At 36.4% G+C, this 22,386-nt stretch overlaps 1 protein-coding gene across 2 annotated transcripts in view; it reads right to left on the reverse strand.

The window, feature by feature from the left end:
* BRWD3 (bromodomain and WD repeat domain containing 3) overlaps positions 1-22,386 on the reverse strand; it is a 137,085-nt gene that overhangs the window by 66,333 nt on the left and 48,366 nt on the right. The window contains exons 1-3 of one of the 2 annotated variants that reach the window (XM_050776289.1): positions 7,435-16,961; positions 6,858-7,018; positions 5,315-5,536 (exon numbers count right to left, since the gene is read on the reverse strand). In XM_050776289.1, the coding sequence (XP_050632246.1) occupies positions 5,315-5,536; positions 6,858-6,935 (300 nt within the window). In that variant the 5' untranslated portion in view covers positions 6,936-7,018; positions 7,435-16,961. Of the gene's footprint in view, positions 1-5,314; positions 5,537-6,857; positions 7,019-7,434; positions 16,962-22,386 lie in introns of those variants that run through there. The other variant, XM_050776288.1, reaches the window with a different exon arrangement.

The following is a 22,386-nucleotide window of genomic DNA, read 5'->3' on the forward strand; positions in this document are numbered from 1 at the left end:
TGCCTATATAGTCCTCTGTTGGTATCATTGAGATGCTTCCGGGACCTCCCGTGGATACCAAAATCAGCAGATGCTCAAGTCTCTGATATAAAATGGTATGGTATTTGCAGATAACATATGTACATCCTCCTGTATACTTCAAATCATCTCTAGATTACTGATAATACCTAATACAATATAAATGTTGTAGTGATTTGTTGTTATACTATATTATTTAAGGGATAATGGCAAGAAAAAAATCTGTACATGTTCAGTAGGAAGATTAATATTTTTCAAATGACTTTTGTTCCTCAGCTGGTTGAAGCCACAGATGCAGAATCTACGGATACAAAGGGTTAACTATATTTTCATTTCTGAGATTGAGAAATTTGCATTAAAAAGCTTAATCTGGCTGGGCGCAGTGGCTCACACCTGTAATCTCAGCACTTTGGGAGGCCGAGGCAGGCAGATCACCTGAGGTCAGGAGTTTGAGACCAGACTGGCTGATATGGCAAAACCCCGTCTCTATTAAAAATAAAAAATTTGTTTGAGTTCTTTGTAGGTTCTGGATATTAGCCCTTTGTCAGATGAGTAGATTGCAAAAATTTTCTCCCATTCTGTAGGTTGCCTGTTCACTCTGATGGTAGTTTCTTTTGCTGAGCAGAAGCACTTTAGTTTAATTAGATCCCGTTTGTCAATTTTGGCTTTTGTTGCCATTGCTTTTGGTGTTTTAGACATGAAGTCCTTGTCCATGCCTATGGCATTTATGCAGCCAACAGACACATGAAAAAATGCTCATCATCACTAGTCATCAGAGGAATGCAAATCAAAACCACAATGAGATACCATCTCACACCAGTTAGATTGGCAATCATTAAAAAGTCAGGAAACAACAGGTGCTGGAGAGGATGTGGAGAAATAGGAACACTTTTACACTGTTGGTGGGACTGTAAACTAGTTCAACCATTGTGGAAGACAGTGTGACAATTTCTCAAGGATCTAGAACTAGAAATATCATTTGACCCAGCCATCCCATTACTGGGTATGTATCCAAAGGGTTATAAATCATGCTGCTATAAAGACACATGCACACATGTTTACTGCAGCACTATTCAAAAGAGCAGAGACTTGGAACGAACCCAAATGTTCAACAACGACAGATTGGATTAAGAAAATGTGGCACATATACACCATGGAATACTATGCAGCCATAAAAAAGGATGAGTTCATGTCCTTTGTAGGGACATGGATGCAGCTGGAAACCATCATTCTCAGCAAACTATCACAAGAACAAAAAACCAAACATAGCATGTTCTCACTCATAGGTGGGAATTGAACAATGAGAACACCCGGACACAGGAAGGGGAACATCACACACTGGGGCCTGTTGTGGGGTGGGGGGATGGGAGAGGGATAGCATTAGGAGATATACATAATGTAAATGACGAGTTAATGGGTGCAGCACGCCAACATGTCACATGTATACATATGTAACAAACCTGCACGTTGTGAACATGTACCCTAGAACATAAAGTATAATAAAAAATAAAATAAAATAATTAGCTGGGCATGGTGGCACATGCTTGTAATCCCAGCTACTCAGGAGGCTGAGGCATGAGAATCGCTTGAAGCCAGAAGGCGGAGGTTGCAGTGAGCCGAGATCATACCACCGCACTCCAGCCTGGGTCACACAGCAAGACTCTGTCTCAACAACAACAACAAAAGCTTACTCTAAAATCTACAGCAGTAATCCACAAATACAGCCAACACACCAAATTCAGCTTGCTGCCTGTTTCTGTAAATATAGCGTTATTGGAACACAGTCACCTTACACTGTCTATGGCTGCTTTTGCACTATGGGAACAGAGCCGAGCAGTTGTGACAGAGACTGTATGACATGCAAAGCCTAAATATTTACTATCTGGCCTGTATATTTGCTGATCTTAGATTTATAGGAATTAGACAATTAAATATGAAATAGTATAATTTTATAAAGTGAAGAAACATTGAAACCTTTATCTCCATTGCATTAAAATTGCTTCATCAATCACAAAGGGGGATCTGGCCCATTAATGTGCCTTAATAGAATTGTTTTAAATGAGAAACCATGTTACGGATTGTTTAATATAACATTTATTTTTGTATTTCTGACAAATTAATACATACCTACTGTAGAAAATTTAGGAAATGTGGAAAAACAGAAAAAAAGTAACATGTAATTCTGCCATTCAGTGGTAACCACTATTAGCATCATACCATTCTAACTAAATTTTGTTAAAAAAATACAAAACGTGGGAGTATAATATATCACTGATGTTAATAAAGACAGTCAATACACAAATAATAAAGAACATATAAAGAATACCAAAAGATGACTATTACTACAGAGAAAAATGAAACAGAAGGGAAGATACAGAGTTGCTGTGCACACAGTGGAGGGGGCTGGGGGCGGTGGTTTACAATTTTAATCAGAGCAATAAGGTGGTCAGAGGTCTCCCTGAGAAGGTGACATGTGCACAAAGCACATACAAACTGAGAAAACAAACTATGTGAATATCCAAGGAAGACCACTCCAGAGACAGGAAACAGTAAAAGCCAAAGCAGCCATGTACACCTAGAATGTTCAAGAAAAGCAAAGTGGCCAGCAGTTAAGCAGAGTGAAAAAGGCAAACATGCAGTAGATGAGACTGAAGAGCACCAAGGAGGCTGAGAATACAGAGCATTGTGGAGACTTCAGTTTTAACTCTGAGATTGGAAGCTACTGATGGTCCTGAGCACCAGTGACATGATTTAACTGCCATTTTAAAATAACTTTGTCTGTTAAACTGAGAGACTAAACTGGGGCAGGGGAAAGGGAATGGAAGGGGCAGGAGAAAGGGAATGGAAGATGCAGGCAGATCGGTTAGAAGTCTATTTCAATAATCTAGACTACAGATGATAGTGCCTTAAAACAGGATAGCAATAATAGAGGTCATGAGAATTTGCCAGATTCTAGATACAGTTTGATGGTAGAACCAACATGACTTGCTAACAAGTTTTAGATACAAAGTATAAGAGAAAGATAAAAGGGATGACTACTCTGAGCAGTTGAAAGCAGGGTATTGCCATTTGTTTGGATGAAAAGGCTTGGGGAGATACGAGGAAGAAAAATTAATTCAATTTTGAATATAATGAGTTTGAAATACCTAGTAGACATACATGTGATGATTCCAAGAAGATAGTTGCATAAACAAGTATGAAGCTAAAAGATAGTTCCTAAATGGAGATGGAAGTTTGAAATCATCAGTTTACAGATGAAATTCAAAACCATGAGATGACTAAGAGAAAGAGTATGATAGAAAGGTCTACCAATCTCTAAGGCACTACAATATGTAAAAGAAATGAGAAAAGGCTGGGCGCGGTGGCTCACGCCTGTAATCCCAGCACTTTGGGAGGCCGAGGCGGGTAGATCACGAGGTCAGGAGATCGAGACCATCCTGGCTAACATGGTGAAACCCCGTCTCTATAAAAATACAAAAAATTAGCCCGGCGTGGTGGCAGGCACCTGTAGTCCCAGCTACTTAGGAGGCTGAGGCAGGAGAATGGCGTGAACCCGGGAGGCCGAGCTTGCAGTGAGCCGAGATCGCACCACTACACTCCAGCCTGGGTGACAGAGCGAGACTCCATCTCAAAAAAAAAAAAAAAAAAATGAGAAAACAAACTAGCAAATGAAACTATGAAAAAAAACAACAGTATCATAAATATTTTTCATTATTACTAATAATCTGCAGAGGACACATGTCAAGACCTCCTATGGATGCCTGAAACCTTGAATAGTACCAAGCCCTGTTTTTTCCTGTGCCTACATACCTATGATAAGCTTAATTTATAAATTGGGCACAGTAGGAAATTAACAAATAATACCTTATAATATTGCTATAAAATTATAACAATACACTGTAATAAAAGTTATATGAATGTGGTCTCTTTCCCAAAGTATGTCATTGCACTGCATTCACCTATTTTCAAACTATGGCTGACGGTGGGTAATTGAAACCTTGGAAAGCCAAACTGCAGATAAGGGGGACTACTATAATAAAATGATTTTTTTCAGTGGCATATGACAGTATGTCCAAATTCCAGAAATAATCAGTCAGATATGATAGTGAGATCACAAGTAACTGATAATCTCCCAAATCAAAATCCATGAAATAATTTCAAATAATCAAAATTTTGACATGAACTTTTTCAAATTCAACATACACTGAACCCAATTCTTGCTAGCTCCCCATAAAAAGATGACATATTATTTAAATAACACCAAAAAATGGCATACTTATGATTTCCTAAAGAATAAACAAAAGTAAATGGGAGTAATTATCTCCTCCAAAAGTGGTCTCTTTCTCCAAAGTGTAAAATTTTTAAGATTCCTCTGTTTTCTTCTCAATACAAAGAAGAGGACAAAAGTTCAGTTTCATTAGTTTTTTTAAATAAAAAATATTTTAAATCATCCATGACTTTCACTACCAACATCTGGTAAAACCAGTATGTGGACAAGTATTAAAAGCAGCCAACATATTCTACATTACAAATCAAATTGAGGCTGAGTGCAGTGGCTCATGCGCCTGTAATCCCAGCAGTTTGGGAAGCCAAAGCCAGAGGAATTGAGCTTGAGTCCAGGAGTTTAAGACTAGCCTGGGCAACATGGCGAACCCCCGTCTCTACAAAAAATACAAAATTTAGCCAGATGTGGTGGCGCATGCCAGTAGTCCCAGCTACTCAGGAGGTGGAGGTGGGAAGATCACTTGAACCTGGGAGGTGGAGGTTGCAGTGAGCTGAGATCCCGCCACTGCACTCCAGCATGGGTGACAACAAAACAAAATAAAACACATCAAATTGAAATAAACAAAAAAATCACTGAAACTAAGAATAAAAATTCCTCTCATATTAACCTAAAAACAGACACACACATACTAAATCTGACTGGCAAACATCTTGCATTAAATATTAATACAAGGTATGCCAATATTCAAGTTAGAACCCGTTTATATTCTAAAAGGAAAGAGTGTGCTCTTAAGGCATTTACAGGTTTTCTCCCTCCTTAACAAATACAAATAAGATGTCTCACTCTATTTATAGGACTCTTTAAATCATCTTTTTACTTATTTTTTTAAAAAGAGAATTATATGAAAAAGGAACTTAAAAAAATACCTTGCTGCAGGGTAGGAGCAAAGTCCAGAAGAGAGCATTTTTCTCTTGCTATTAGTTGGGCTATTATCTATACAATGTAACATGAAATCAGAGAATTCTCACCTTTATTACATATGTTTGAGGTAAATTTTATCACTTTTCTTACCTGTATGGAAGTAATAGAAGCTGAATGGCCCTGAAGGACTGCAACGGGTGCACAAGTTCGAAGACACCATACTCTTACTACCTTATCACAGCTGCCTGCGGCAATAAGAGTGTTTTCATAGTTAACAGCCATGTCAGAAATTTCAGCAGAGTGTCCACGAAGTGTAGCAAGAAGACGTCCATCATCTGTAGCCCAAATTTTTACTAAACAGTCATCTGAACCCTATAGTAACAAAAGGACAATAGATTTATAATGAAGCAGAAATTCACCACAATCCCCCCACCCAAAAAACAGCCAAAAAGAAGATTTTATTAAATTACTTCTAAGTCTTTACTCTTTAGTCTCCTCTCTACATATAATAGGGATCCAGTAGCAAGTATAAATGATGTCCAAATGACAGCAATAACAAAGCATTTTCCAAAGTGACGATGGCATTTATGAAGAACTTTTCAAAATTACCACCAATCCTGACAACTCAAGATATTTTAAACTCACTTTTTAGTGATTTGGCATTAAGCATTTTTACCATCATTTCTTTCTTTAGACCTGACAGCCTTTTTTCTAAATTCTTTAAATATTTTTTCCACAAATTATTCAGAATTTAACCTAAAGTCTACATGCATTTCTCAGTAAACATGAGGCTAGCAGTTAATGATTATTTCTGGTAAAAATATATTAAAGTTCCTTTTGAGAATTTCAGAAGAGTGAACTGTAAAGAGCAATTCTACTCTACTACGGTAGAAAAGTTACTTAACAATTATCTGTTTATTAAAATATAGCATTCATCATCCTCATCATGATCACTAACATCCAAATACGTATGTGATGCATTTAGAGTCATTAAGTAATTAATGGAAGAGTCCAAAATAAACTCTAAGGTGTAATAACTTCCCGAATAACTTCCGCTTCATTTGTTGTAGCATACAAATATAAAAATAAAATTATGCTATTACCCACACTTCTATGTTAATACTAAAGCAATGAGACTAAGCTTTTTTTTTGGAAATACTGGTGTACTACAATTTTGTACTCAAAAGCATACAGTATTATCTGCTTAATAAAAGTTCAGCTTAAAAAATAAACAGTACTAAAACGAAGAAAAAGATATAAAAAATAGCTATAAGCTTCATTACGGTGTAGTTCAACTATCTAATCAAAAAAATGTCATGAAATCATTATTTAGGCAAAACTGGCAGCAATTACACCAAGTGACACACGGAAGTGCATTTTAATAAATGTTTGTTAAAATTGAATGAAATGAAATAGAGTACACTTGGTTCACATCAATTAACCACTTCTAGAATATAAGGTCTTCTGAAGATTTAACTTTGTTAAATTAAACTTCCAAGAAGATAGTAAACATTTTCGTTCACTCGTTTACTTATACAAAATGAGAAAAATTTTTCAATTTCCACTCATCTTTTTCTGCACCCATATATCCAAAAAAGGTGAACTGCTTACAAATCGCAATGCCATGCCATGCAGTCTGGCTTCAATTGTTGTAATTCTATATATGTTACCATATTATAAATTTTAAACTCACTGTAAAAATTCTTCTCCCACTTCGGTCAAATGCTACACAGTAGACAGATGACAAGTGCCCCAGAATTCTCTTATGCATCTTAATGTGCTGGTAAGCAGAAGAAGGGAAAATATGACCGAAGCGACTACATCCGGTTAATTGCCTGGCAGAGGTGATATTCACTGAAAAAAATAAGAAATTAACTTAAAACTTAAAAGTGAAACTGATTTCATGAAATTAAGTCATAAATATTAAGATGAGACAAAACAGAGTACATATATTATAGCAATTCTGCCCTGTGAGAAGTCTAAATTCCCTTACATAGTTCAGGATTTTATGAACTCCAGTTTACTACAAGAAAGCACCAAGAATACTCTTCCATTAAATCCCAAAGGTCTGATATTCTGCTTGGCTTACTGTGGTTTCTCAAGCACATTCTCACTTTGCTTTTCTTGGTATGCTATAGTCAAAGAGACTGTCATTTTAAATACATAGGTAAATCTTTCTATAACATGAAGAAATTTTAGAATAAAACTGTACTTGGTTAAGTGTATTTCTCTAAAAAATTATACAGGAATTTCATAAATTCTTGTCCTACCTCCTCACACCTATCCACCACATGTATGACTGCCCCTAAAAATTCAAGAGTAATACAAGTAAAAAAAAACTATACAGTGAAAAGATAAGGAATCTATGATGTTACAAAGATTTTATGTTGCAAACAACCTAGGTTTTTCTACGGGTTCTTTCCTTTTGGTTTCTGAATTTAGAGGCTCTCCCTCTAGTTAACACTGAACTTTAAAGGCTTCATCTCCTATGAAGTCATTTTAGGTCCTGTCTCATTTCTTTTTTCTTGTTCGCTTTGCCTTGTTCTCCATTTTCTTAAAAAATGACATAATATATCGTAAGTCTACATAATTCTTCTCCAATTACCAGGTGGATTCTGCTCATATCTAAAAAACAAATCTTGATCTCTATGTAAAACTTTACAGCCACCCACTTGCCCTGTGAACACCTTCATCTTCCCTTATACACTAAAAATGCTTAATACCCCACACAATATATTTTAATCAAAACATAGACTCCCTATAACTTCAAAGGTCACCTTGAGGCAAAGTGACATTTTACCACACTGCATAAATAATACAGTACAAAATGAAAATAGCTTCATGTTCAAGCAGGGCAAGATTAAAGCAAGAACTGAGTTCTAGCTAGATTAGTATGATTAGAACCATGCCACAATCAAAAATATTAAATCTTTCAACATCTCACAATTTTAAGAGCAATGAAGTCTTTCTTTCAGGCAAAGGCAGATCCACTGGCCATTTTAACTGACAAAATGACAAAAAATGAATAATGAATAGCAAAATCAGTGACATGTTGAATATAAACAATTAGAACACATAAGAGACCTGAGTAGTTATGTAATACTGCAAGATGCTGAGTAAATAATGGGAGGAACTGCATAAGCATCAGTATCAGGCAAGAGGATTTCTTTTTGGCAGGTGTTACCATCTCAATCACAAGAAAATCTATGACTCCAAGATAGGAAGGGCTGGTACCCTAATTTGGGACTTCAGAAAACTTCCTTCTCCAATGAAACATTTCTTACTGCTCTGAGTTCCTTAAAACAATTAACCATTACTTCTGCTTGGCTTTTGTCTCTTCATACTTTGCAGGTAGATGCAGTGGAGACAGGTTATGGCAGGGCTTCTCAACCTTGAAACTATTGATACTCTCTGTTGAATGATTCTTTGCTATGGGGACTTTCCATTGTAGGGTGTTTTGCAGCATCTCTCACCTGTCCCCACTAGATGCTAGCAGGATCCCCCCAACACTAAGTTATGACAAAAATATCTCCAGATGTTGTCTAGGGTAAGAAACTGCCCCAGATTAAAATCACTGCTTGCAGTATAAAAGCAAAAAACATCATTACCAATAGAAGGAAAAAAGAAAAAAAACAAACAGAAAAGCAGTTCTGAGAAGGGGAGCTGCAGGAGATAGAAAGCAAATCCATGAGCATTGGATGCCTTTCCATTTATTTGAATCTTCAATTTCTTTCATCAATGTTTTATAGTTTTCACTATACAGCTCTTTCGCCTATACTTAAATTTACTCCAAAGTACTTTCTTAGGTCCTATCATAAATGGAATTATTTCCTTGATTTCTTTGGATAGTTCATTGTTAGAGTATAGAAACAATGCAGATTGTCAAGTTAATTTTGTAATCTGCAACATTACTCAATTTGTATATCAGTTCTAAGAGGGTTCTTTTGGTGGATTTTTAGGGTTTTCTACATATAAGATCATGTCATCAGAAAACAGAAAATTTCACTCCTTCTTTTACTATATGGATGCATTTTGTTTCTTTCATTTTCTGGCCTAATTGCACTGGCTCAGACTTCCTATACTACATTGAATATAAGTGGCGAGAATGGGCATCTTCTTATTAGAGACGGGGCTTCAACATGTTAGTCACACTGGTCTAGAACTCCTGACCTCAGATAATTCACCCACCTCAGCCTCCCAAAGTGCTGGTATTACAGGCATGAGTCGCCTTGCCCAGCTGAGATACATTCCTTCTATACCTCTTATGTTGAGAGATTTTATCATGAATTTTGTCAAATACTGTTTCTGCATCTATTAAAATGATCATGCAGGTTTTGCCCTTCCTCTTGTTAATATTGTGCACCACATTTACTGAATTACATATCCTGAGCCAATCTTGCATCCCAGGGATGAATCCCACTTGATCACAGTGATTGACCTTTTTGATGTGCTGTTGAATTCAGTTTGCTAGTATTTTGTTAAGGACTTGTGCATTATTTTTTTTTTTTATTATTATTATTTTTTTTTAGATCAAGTCTCACTCATTCACTCAGGCTGTAGTGCAGTAGCACAATCTTGGCTCACTGCAACCTCCGCCTCCTGGGTTCAAGTGATTCTCCTGCCGCCGCCTCCCAAGTGGCTAGGATTACAGGGATGCATCACCATGTTGGCCAGACTGGTCTCAAACTCCTGACCTCAAGTGATCTGCCCACCTCGGCCTCCCAAAGTGCTGGGACTACAGGCATGAGCCACTGCACCCAGCCTTTTGCATCTACGCTCAAAAGGCATACTGGCCTTTAGTTTTCCCGTAGTATCCTTGTCTGAATTTGGTATCAGGGTAATGCTGATCTCATTAAATGAATTTGAAAGTATTCTCTCCTCTTCAATTTTTTGGAAGAGTTTGAAAAACACTGGTGTAAGTTCTGCTTTAAATGTTTGGTAGAATTCAACAGAAAAGCCATTTGGTCCTAAGCTTTTCTTTGATGGAAGACTTTTTACTACCAATTCAATCTCATTATTTGTTATTGGTCTGTTCAGTTTCCATTTTCATCTCTGATTCTGAGTCTTTTGTTTTTTTCTTAAGTCTACCTAAAAATTTGTCAATATTGTTCATCTTCTCAAAAAAACAACTTTAAGATTTGTTAATCTTTTCTGTTGTTTTTCAAGTCTCTATCTTGTCTATTTCTGCTCCGATCTTCCTTATTCCTTCCTTCTGCTAAGGTTGGGCATACTTTGTTCATCTTTTTCTAGTTCCTTGAGGTTCAATGTCAATATTTTCTATCTTTTTTAATGTTTACTGCTATAAACTTACCTCTCAGGACTGTTTTTGCTGCATCCCATAAGTTTTGGTATGTTGTGTTTCCATTTTCATTTGCCTCAATTTCCCTTTTAATTTATTCTTCGACTCATGGTTTTCAGAAGTAGGTTGCTTAATTTGCATACATCTGTGAGCCTTCCAAGATTCCTCCTGTTATTTTTAGTCTCATGCCATTGTGATTAGAAAAGATGCTTAATATGATTTCAATCTCCTTAAATTTGTTAAGACTTGCTTTGTGTCCTAAAATATGATCTATCCTGGAGAATATTCCACATGTACTTGAGCTGAGATGTTCTATAAATGTCTATTAGGTCCAATTAGTCTGAAATGTGGTTTAAGTACAATGTTTCCTTATTGATTTTCTGTCTACATAATCTGTCCAATGTTGAAAGTGAGGTAGTGAAGTCTCCTGTTATTGTACTGGAGTTGTAGTGTCTCTGTCTCTCTGTCTCTCTCTCTCTCCCTCCCTCCCTCCCTCCCTCCCTTCAGTTTTTATCATATATGCCTTGTATATTTAGGTGCTCTGATGCTCCAATGTTGGGTGCATATATATTTACAACTGCCAAACTTCTTGATGAACTAACATCTCTATCATTACATGTGACGTTTTTTGTCACTATTCACTTTTTCAAGTCTCTTATATCCGATATAAACAAAACGACTCCTGTTCTCTTTTGGATTCCATTTGTAAGGAATATGTCTTTCCAACTCTCTATTTTCAGTCTATGGGTGTCCTTAGAGATGATGAGTGTCTCCTGTAGGCAGCATATTATTGGGTCACGTTTTTTCATCCATTCAGCCGCTCAATGTCAAAAATGTCCATTCTACCCAAAGATATTTACAGATCTAATGCAATCTCTATGAAAATTTCAATGACATTTTTCACAGAAATAGAAAAAAAATCCTAAAATTCAAATGAAACCAGAAAAGACCTCAAACAACTAAAACAATCTTGTGCAAAAACAATGAGGCTAGAGGCATCATTCTCCCTGATTTTAAAAGGTATGATAAAGCTTATTTAATAGAAACAGCATGATACTGACATAGAAACAGACACACCAACCAAGGGAACAGGATATAAAGTCCAGAAATTAATCCAAGCATTTAAAATAAAACAATATTCAACTTAGATTCCAAGAACACACAATGGGGAAAGGACAGTTTCTTCAGTAAGTGGTGCTGGGAAACTGGATATCCACATGCAAAAGAATGAAACTGAACCCTATTCTCACAACATGTACAAAAACCAACTCAAAATGAATTAAAGACTTAAACAGAAGATCTCAAAGAGTAAGGTCACTAGAAGAAAACATAAGGGAAAAGCTTCACAACACTGTTCTGGCCAATGATTTCTTGGGTAGGACTCCAAACACAGGCAACAAAATCACAAACAGACAAATGGGATAGTATCAAACTAAAAAGCTTCTGCACAGCAAAGGAAACAATTAGCAGACAGATGATACAACTCACAGATTGGGAGAAAACACCTGTATACCATCTATCTGATAAGGGGTTAATATCTAAAATATATAAGAAACTCAATAGCAAAAAAAAAAAAATGTAATTAAAACCTGGGCAAAAGATCTGAACAAACATTTCTCAAAAGAAGACATACAAATGGCCAATGGATATACGAAAAAAATGCTCAACACCTCCAGTCATCAGGGACGTGCAAATTAAAGGAACAATGATATATCACTTCACACCTGTTGGAATGGGTATTATCAAAAAGACAATTACTAATCTGTGTTGGTAAGGATATAGAGAAAAGGAAACGTTTTGCATACTGCTGGCAGCAATGTAAATTGAAATATTTTGGAAAATAGTATGGAGGTTCCTCAAGAAATTGAAAATGTAAATAGCATATGATCCACTAATCCTACTTCCGGATATATATCCAAAGGAATTGAAATCAATGTCAAAGAGATGTCTGCACTCTCATGTTCATTGCAGCATTAGTCACAATAGCCAAGATATGGTAGCAATCTAAGTGTCCATCAGATGAATGGTTCAAAGTATTTTATACACACACACACAGAGAGAAACATACACACACACACGAAAACCATTAAGTCTTATAAAGGAAAGAAATTGGAAATTCTGCCATTCACAACAACTTGGATGAACTTGGAAGACATTATGCTAAGTGAAAAAAGCCAAGCACAGAAAAACAAATACTGTTTGATATCATTTATGTAGAAGCTAAAAAAGTTGCTCTCATAAAAACAGAGTAGAAAGGTAGTCACCAGAGGATACAAGGAAAGGAGAGGGGTAAGGAAAGGGGAGATGCTGATCAAAGGGCACAAAGTTTCAGTCAGACTGGAGCAATAAGTATTGACATCTACTGTACTACATGGTGACCACAGTTAATAATAATAAAACGCGTATTTCAAAATTGCTAAAAGAATAGATTTGTAATGTTCTCACCACAAGAAAATGTTGTTGAGGTGATGGATATGCTAATTAGTTTGGTTGAATCTTTGTAATGTATACATAGATCAAAACATGACATTGTACACCCTGAATATACAAAATTATTTGCCAATAAAAATGAATAAATGAATGAAACAAACAAAAAGAGAAGGACAGCAAGAGCCAGAGAAAGAGAGGGGAAAAGTAAATAACTACCAGAAAGAAAATCCACTCATTCATCTAACAGATATTTGAGTTCCTTAATGGCCAAAGAAACACAGTTAAGTACATAAGCAAAATGCGTTTTTTTTAAACTATTTCATTATTCATACAAACTCATGGGCTATGTGTGCAATTTTGTTACATGCAAAGATTGCACAGTGGTCAAGGCAGGGTTTTTAGGGCATACAACACCCAAATATCATACATTGTACTCATTAAGTAATTTCTCAACATCTATTCCCCTCCCACAGCCTCACCCTTCTGAGTCTCCATTGTCTACCACTCCACTCCCTACATCCAGATGTACACATTTTGCAGCACCCACTTACGAGTTCATGAGAACATGTGATATTTGACTTTCTGTACCTGGCTTGTTTCACTTAAGATAATGACCTCCAGTTCCATCCATATTGCTGCAAATAACATGACTTCCTTTTTTTATGGCTGAATAGTACTTGATTATATACATATATCACATTTTCCTTTTTTTTATGTTTTTTTAACTTATTCACTTTTATTTAAGTATTATTATTATTTTAAACATGATCTCGCTTTGTCGCCCAGGCTGGAATGCAGTGGCACTATCACAGCTCACTGCAGCCAAGACCTCCTGGGGTCAATTGATCCTCCCACCTCAGCCTCCCAAGTTGCTGGGACCACAGATGCATGCCACCATGCCCAGCTAATTTTTTGCTGTTGTTTTAGAGATTGGGTCTCTCTATGCTGCCCAGGCTGATCTTGAATTCCTGGGCTCAAGTGATCCTTTCACGTTGGCCTTCCAAAGTATTTTCTTTATCCATTCATCCACTGATAACACTTAAGTTGATTTCACATCTTTGCTATTGTGAATACTGCCATTATAAACATACCAGTGCAAGTATCTTTTTGATATAATGATTTATTTTCCTCTGGGTTATATACCCAGCAATGGGTTTACTGGATTGAATGGACATTCTATTTTTAGTTCTTTGAGAAATGGCCATACTATTTACCACAGAGGCTGTACTTATTTATAATCCTACCAACAGTGTGTTAAGATTTCTTTTCTGCACAGCCTCACCAATATGTTTCTTTTAATTTTTTTTTTTTTATTAATAGCCAATCTGACTGAGGTAAGATGATATTTCATTGTGGTTTTAATTAAAATTTCTCTGATAATTAGTGATGTTAAGCATTTTCTCTTCCTTTCTTTCTTTCTTAAGATGAAGTCTCGTTCTGTCACCCAGGCTGGAGTGCGGTGGCACCATATCAGCTCACTGCAACCTCCACCTCCCATGTTCAGGCTCCTGCCTTAGTCTCCCAAGTAGCTGGGATTACAGGTGCCCACCACCACACCCAGCTCATTTTTGTATTTTTAGTAAAGACAGGGTTTTGTCACATTGGCCAGGCTGGTCTCAAACTCCTGACCTCAGGTGATCCACCTGCCTCAGCCTCCCAAAGCGCTGGGACTATAGGCGTGAACCATCACACCCAGCCGAGCATTTTTTCATATACCTGTTGGCCATTTGCATGTCTTCTTTTGAAAAATATCTATTTATGTCTTCAGCCACTTGTTAATGGGATTGTTTCTGAGTTTTGTTGTTGAGTCCCTTGTATATTTTGGTTATTAGTCCCCTATCAGATGGATAATTTGCAATTATTTTCTGCCATTCTACAGGTTATCTCTTCACTCTGCTGATTGCTTCTTTTGTTGTGCGTAAGCTTTTTAGTACTTTAGGACTTCAATAAGTCCCATTTGTCTATTTTTGTTTTTGTTGCCTGTGTTTTTCAGGGTTTTTTTTTTTTTTTTTAACGGAGTTTCACTCTTCTCACCCAGGCCGGAGTGCAGTGGTATGATCTCGGATCACTGAAACCTCTACCTCCCGGGTTCAAGCAATCCTCCTGCCTCAGCCTCCAGAGTAGCTGCGATTACAGGCGCCTGCCACCACGCCTGGCTAATTTTTTGTATTTTTAGTAGAGACAGCCTTTTGCCATGTTGGGCAGGCTGGTCTTGAACTCCTGACCTCAGGTGATCTGCCCACCTCGGCCTCCCAAAGTGCTGGGATAACAGGCATGAGTCACCATACCTGGCCTTGAGGTCTTACTCATAAGTTTTTTGCCTAGACCAATGTCCAAAAGAGTTTTCACTGTTTTCCTCTATTATTTTTATAGTTGTGGGTATTACATTTAAGTTTTTAATTCATCTTGAGTTGATTTTTTATATGGTTAGAGATAGATAGGGGTCCAGTTTTATTCTGCTGCATATGAACATTCATTTATCCCAGCACTGTTTATAGAAGAGGGTGTCCTTTTCTCAATGCATGTTCTTGTCAGCTTTGTCAAAGATCAGTTGGCTATAAATATGTGGATTTATTTCTGGGTTCTCTATTCTGTTCCTTTGGTCTGTTTGTCTATTTTTATACCCGTACAATGCTGTTTTGGTTACTAGAGCCTTGTAACGTAATTTACATCAGGTAACATGATGTCTCCAGCTTTGTTCTTTTTGCTCAGGACTACTGTGGCTATCTGCACTCTTTTTGGTTCCATATGAATTTTAAGGTTTTTTTTTTTTTTCTGTGAAAATGATATTGGTATTTTCATGGAGATTACACTGAATCTGTAGGTTGCTTTCAGCAATATGATCATTTTAACAATATTGTTTTTTACAATCCATGAGCACAGGCTATTTTTCTATTTGTTTGTGTCATCTACAATTTCCTAAGTGTTCTGTAGTTTTCTATATAGAGATCTTTCACCTCCTTGGTTAAATATATTCCTAGATTTTTGGGGTTTTTTTTTTGTTTTTTTTTTTTTTTTGTAGCTATCATTGGCCTCTTGATTTTGTCTTAGCTTGGTCATTTTTGGTATACAGAAATGCTACTAATTTTCGTACTTTGATTTTGTAACCTGAAACTTTACTGAATTCATTTATCAAATCTAGGAGTCCTTTGGAGGATTCTTTAGCATTTTCTAGGTATAAGATCATATCATCAGCAGAGATCATTTGACTTCCTCTTTTCCAATTTAGATGCCTTTCATGTCTTCTTTCATCTGACCGCTCTCGCTAGGACTTCCATTACTAAGTTGAATAGGAGGAGTGAAAGCAGGTACTCTTGTCTTGCTCCAATTCTTAGAAGAAATGCTTTCAGCTTTTCCTCATTCAATATGATATCAGCTGTAGGTTTATCATACATGCCCTTTATTATTTTGAGATATGTTCCTTCTATGCCCAATTTGTTGAGGGTTTTTATCAAAGAGGAACGCTGAAGCTGGGCATGGTGGCTCATGCCTATAATCCCAGCACTTTGAGAGGCCAAGGCAGGCAGATCACTTGAGGTCAGGAGTTCGAGATCAGCCTAGCCAACATGGTGAAACCCCATCTCCACTAAAAATACAAAAAATTAGCCAGATGTGATGGTATGAACCTGTAATCCCAGCTACTTAGGAGGCTGAGGCTGGAGAATCGCTTGAACCCAGGAGGCAGAAGTTGCAGTAAGCCGAGATGGCACCACTGCACTCCAGCCTGGGCAACAGAGTGAAACTCTGTATCAAATTTTAAAAAAAAAGGGGGGGGGGAATACTGAATTTTAAGAAATGTTTTTTCTGCCATCTACTGAGATGATTATATGGTTTCCTCCTTGATTCTGCTTATGTGACGTATTTCATTTATACATTTGTATATGTTGAACCATCTTCGCATCTCTGGTATATTATCTTTTAGCTGTGCTATTAGTTTACTTTTAAAAACCCCTTTACAAAAAAAAGTAAAAATTGAAAAGAAAAAAGTGAAAATATTTACAAGATGGAAAAATCTTAATATTTTAAAATATATATAAAACTAATGAGCTATAAGAACACCATCAACACCCAAAAGATGATTTGGTAAAAAAAAGTTAATAGATAAGGCACAATATATGAAATATAAATAATATGCTGACTCACAGAAAAGATACAACTATTTTGCCAGTTATCAAAGAAATTTAAATGAAAATGAGGCATAATTTTACACCTAATAAATTAGCATTTCTAAAAATTCAAAAACCTAATGTTAGCAATTAATACTTAAAACTGATATACACCTCCATTTCTAAAAGCACCATACAGTGACATGATCCCTTAGGAAAATAACTTGGCAATATATTTGAAGAGGCATGAAAATATGCACATCCATTACTCCACCTCTGGGCATCTATCCTGGGGACATAAGTGAGTAGCAAAAAGCAGTTACATATATAAAATATTTAAAGTAGTACTATTTATAAAGCCAGTGAATTAAAAACAACCTACAAGTCCAGTATCAAGGGAATGGTTAATTATATAAATTATGGAATATTTGATAGACTATTACATTGGAATCAATAATATAAAAAGCAATGTGAAAAAAATTAGGGGTTACACAGCAAAAATATAAAATACAAAATTATGTGTACACTATTAACTATGTAAGTTTATGCACAAATGTATGGATAAGGACCATAAAGAAACAAAAGAAATGAAGTCAACTGCTTTGTGTTAAAAGAATGAGGAAATTTTTTAAATTTCACTTAATACTCTTAAAAATATATTTTTATCTTAAATATACATGTTCTATTAGATTCTTCCCAATAGTACCTAACAGCTATTCAAGAAAAATCTAACATAAGATATGACATATATCATTAAAAGTTCCTTCTCCGAGTTCAGTTTTTTACTTATTCATCTGGTACTGGAAATGGTGTCTATATATTTTTTCTCAGTCATTGTTAATACAACAGGTCTTAGTCTCTATACATTAAGAAATAATGTCGGCCGGGCGCGGTGGCTCAAGCCTGTAATCCCAGCACTTTGGGAGGCCGAGACGGGCGGATCACGAGGTCAGGAGATCGAGACCATCCTGGGTAACACAGTGAAACCCCGTCTCTACTAAAAATACAAAAACTTAGCCGGGCGAGGTAGCAGGCGCCTGTAGTCCCAGCTACTCGGGAGGCTGAGGCAGGAGAATGGCGTGAACCCGGGAGGCGGAGCTTGCAGTGAGCTGAGATCCGGCCACTGCACTCCAGCCTGGGTGACAGAGCGAGACTCTGTCTCAAAAAAAAAAAAAAAGAAATAATGTCGGCTCACATCTGTAATCCCAGCACTTTGGGAGGCTGAGGTAGGCGGATCACCTGAGGTCGGGAGTTCAAGACCAGCCTGACCAACATGGAGAAACCCCGTCTCTACTAAAAATACAAAAATTAGCTGGGCGTGGTGGTGCACGCCTGTAATCCCAGCTACTCTGGAGGCTGAGGCAGGAGAATTGCTTGAACCCAGGAGGCGGAGGTTGCAGTGAGCTGAGATCGCACCATTGTACTCCAGCCTGGGCAACAAGAGCAAAACTCCGTCAAAAGAAGAAAAGAAAAGAAAAGAGAAGAAACGAAAAGAAAAGAGAAGAGAAGAGGAGAGGAGAGGAGAGGAGAGGAGAGGAGAGGAGAGGAGAAAAGTAAAGAGAAAAGAAAAGAGAAGAGAAGAAAAGAAAAGGAAAGAAAAAGAAAGAGAGAGAGAGAGAAAGAAAGAAAGAAAGAAAGAAAGAAAAAAAAAAAAAGAAAGAAAGAAAGAAAGAAAGAAAGAAAGAAAGAAAGAAAGAAAGAAAGAAAGAAAGAAAGAAAGAAAGAAAGAAAGAAAGAGAAAGAAAGAAAGAAAGGTCAACACCACTCTCTTTTGCACATATTCTCCATTTAGCCATTAATTTTCAGTACTGATTCTTGCTTTACTTACTATGGTAGCCTTTATTAGGAACATGTTCCCCAAATGTTAATGGTTGATAATTGATTATACAGATACAATTGAAAAGTGTTCCCTTCTGACCAATTCATGAGTATTTTACTGGGAAGAACTGGATCTCATTCTTCTAGCATGAATATCACACTCCTCCCTGGGGGAAGGAGAATGCTCCAAACCATTTTTCCTTTTATCTAAAATAACAGTTTAAAAAACGAACACACACATACGCACTTGCACACACACACAAACATGCACAAGGCTACCACTGTGTTCTATCTAAATGTCTCTATCAAATGACACTGAGTGAATTGTTTCTTTTTAGTTTTAATATAAGCATGATGCAAGTTTAGAAATGAGCAATTTAACTTCTCTTGTAAGTAGAATGAAGTATTAAATGTTAAGAAACAACTACAAATAAATAACCAAAAAACCCATACTCCTAGCCTGACGCATTCATTATAATAGCATCATTACATTCCCACTGTTAAACTTTAAAATCTACAATACTTCAAGGTTATGTAATAAGTTTTAGTATATATAATTAGTTACTTTGATAAGTACCTTAATTATTTCAAAAGCACCCTAAAAGTTAAGTAACATTATCCCTGGCTCTATTTACTAAAAAATTTAACCCCACTATGTCACAAAAGTAAAATGACAATACACTTCTAAAAACTCATTAAAACGGGGCAGTCAATCAACATAATTTTAGTCAGGAAAACATAATGTATGCTTCTTCATCCACTGTTGTTAAGAATGTACAACTTATAAAAACAATACATAATACTTATGACTCCTTTATATCTTGAAAGCTGAGATTACAGTCAGTTTCCAACCATGAATTAACTATAGATTTTTCTTGAATGGTAATATAAACATGTAAATTGTCTTAAAATATTTGAAGAACTTTCCTTTTCAGAAAAACATTTCTTTATATTTAATTTAGCAACGCTGAATAATTCACTAGTAGATAAGTTAGTCAAATATAGATTTGAATACAGTGTATTTGAATACAAAATATTCTATTCAGAATCCATTATGTCTCTTATTTTGGAGAGGATGTGGAGAAATAGGAACACTTTTACACTGTTGGTGGGATTGTAAACTAGTTCAACCATTATGGAAAACAGTATGGCGATTCCTCAAGGATCTAGAACTAGATGTACCATATGACCCAGCCATCCCATTACTGGGTATATACCCAAAGGATTATAAATCATGCTGCTATAAAGACACATGCACACGTATGTTTATTGCAGCACTATTCACAATAGCAAAGACTTGGAATCAACCCAAATGTCCATCAGTGACAGACTGGATTAAGAAAATGTGGCACATATACACCATGGAATACTATGCAGCCATCAAAAAGGATGAGTTTGTGTCCTTTGTAGGGACATGGATGCAGCTGGAAACCATCATTCTTAGCAAACTATCACAAGAACAGAAAACCAAACACCACATGTTCTCACTGATAGGTGGGAACTGAACAATGAGATCACTTGGACTCAGGAAGGGGAACATCACACACAGGGGCCTATCATGGGGAGGGGGGAGGGGGGAGGGATTGCATTGGGAGTTATACCTGATGTAAATGACGAGTTGATGGGTGCAGCACACCAACATGGCACAAGTATACATATGTAACAAACCTGCACGTTATGCACATGTACCCTACAACTTAAAGTATAATAATAATAAATAAATTAAAAAAAAAGAAATCTAAATATAAATTAAAATGTAAAAAAATAAAAAATAAAAATAAATAAATAAATAAATAAAGTGGTATAGTCACATGGAACTGTATGTCATTGAAGGCCGGAAGTACCCTGTAATTCAAGTTCTCCAGACTTAGCTCTTGATATAAAAGAGAGCTTTTATAATTTTCTTCCTCTGCTGTAACTTTCTTTTCTCATCTTGTTGATAACAAAATGTAACTTTATATTCTCATTCATATGTAATATAGAAGGATAACACATATATAGATGAATGTAATTTTCTGGTTTGATAATAAAAGCATTGTTAATTCATGACCTTTGATAAAAAAAAATAAAAAAAAAATAAAATAAAATTTCATACTATAAGCTTCTAAATTGTTCTCTAACAAAAGACAAAATGAACTAACTCAATGATAGACCATACTTCTTAAATATTCAAATAACAACAGGATAATAGATTTACTGTATATATTTTACAAATTTATAAAGTCATAAGATCAATAAACAGTCATCAATGGACTTAACTGCTTTCTTTAAAACATAACATTGGTTTACCTCTTACTAGGAACTAAAGCACTGTGATAGATCCTGGAGATACTGCTTATAAACAAGTCAAATAGGCCAGGCACGGTGGCTCACGCCTGTAATCCCAGCACTTTGGGAGGTCAAGGGAGTGGATCACCTGAGGTAGGGAGTTCGAGACCAGCCTGACCAACATGGTGAAACCCCATCTCTAACAAAAATACAAAGCCAGGCGTGGTAGTGCATGCCTGTAATCCCAGCTACTCGGGAGGCTGAGGCAGGCGAATCACTTGAACCCGGGAGGCGGAGGTTGCAGTGAGCCGAGATCGCGCCATTGCTTTCCAGCCTGGGCAACAAGAGTGAAACTCCATCTCAAAAAAAAATAAAAATAAAAAAGTCAAACAAGGTCTCTGTACTCATGGAATTTACATTCTCCTCTGCAAAGCTTGTATCACTTATCCAATTTCAGGAATGAAACACTTCATTGGGGAAAAAGTGATCTACAAAAACCTATACAACTCTCAAAATGTTTTTCTAACAAGCTCTGCAGTGATGGTGATACTCTACCAAGTTTGGGAACCATCAATTCTAGTCCAAACTACCTCCTCACAAAATTATCCTTTCTATAACCTAAATGGCAGATGGCCATTCGACCTCTGCCTGAACACTAGTAAAGATAAGGTTTTTCTTTTCCAGGAATGGCCAATTCATATGTAGAGTTGCTCTAATTAGGGGAGACTCTACCTTTAATTGAACTTAATCTCTCTCCCTATAATTTCCAGAGAGTTGTCCAGGTTCTACCCTTGGGAGGGACATTAAAAAAGAAAATAATATGGTGGTGCCCGTAGTCTCAGCTACTCAGAGGCTGAGGTGGAAGGATGTGCTATGATCTGTGTAGGAATAGCCACTGCACTCCAGTCTGGGCAATATTGTGAGATCCCATCTTTAAAAAATAAACTAAAAAGAAAAAAGTCAATTCCTTTTGTTACATGGTAATCCATGAAATAAAGATAGCTATCATTTGTACCTTAAGTTTTCTTTCAACATGTTAAGTCCCTTCTTCTACATTACTCACAGCTGTAATTTATAGTTACTTCTCTTTCCTAACATCCCCTCAAGAAAAACACTCCTTCGCCATAAATATTATTGTGGCTACTTTCTTCTGGGAGGTCTCTAGTTTATCAATGTCTGAACCTTTTAAAATAGTAAGAGCACAATGTTCCAGTGGTCTTATCAGCGCAGAGTACAGTGTATTATTTTCCTTCATCAGGAAACTACACTTCTATGAATGAAGCTTAAGATTGCAAAGGCTA

The sequence above is a fragment of the Macaca thibetana genome, chromosome X (assembly GCF_024542745.1).
Source record: "Macaca thibetana thibetana isolate TM-01 chromosome X, ASM2454274v1, whole genome shotgun sequence".
Lineage (NCBI taxonomy): Eukaryota > Metazoa > Chordata > Mammalia > Primates > Cercopithecidae > Macaca > Macaca thibetana.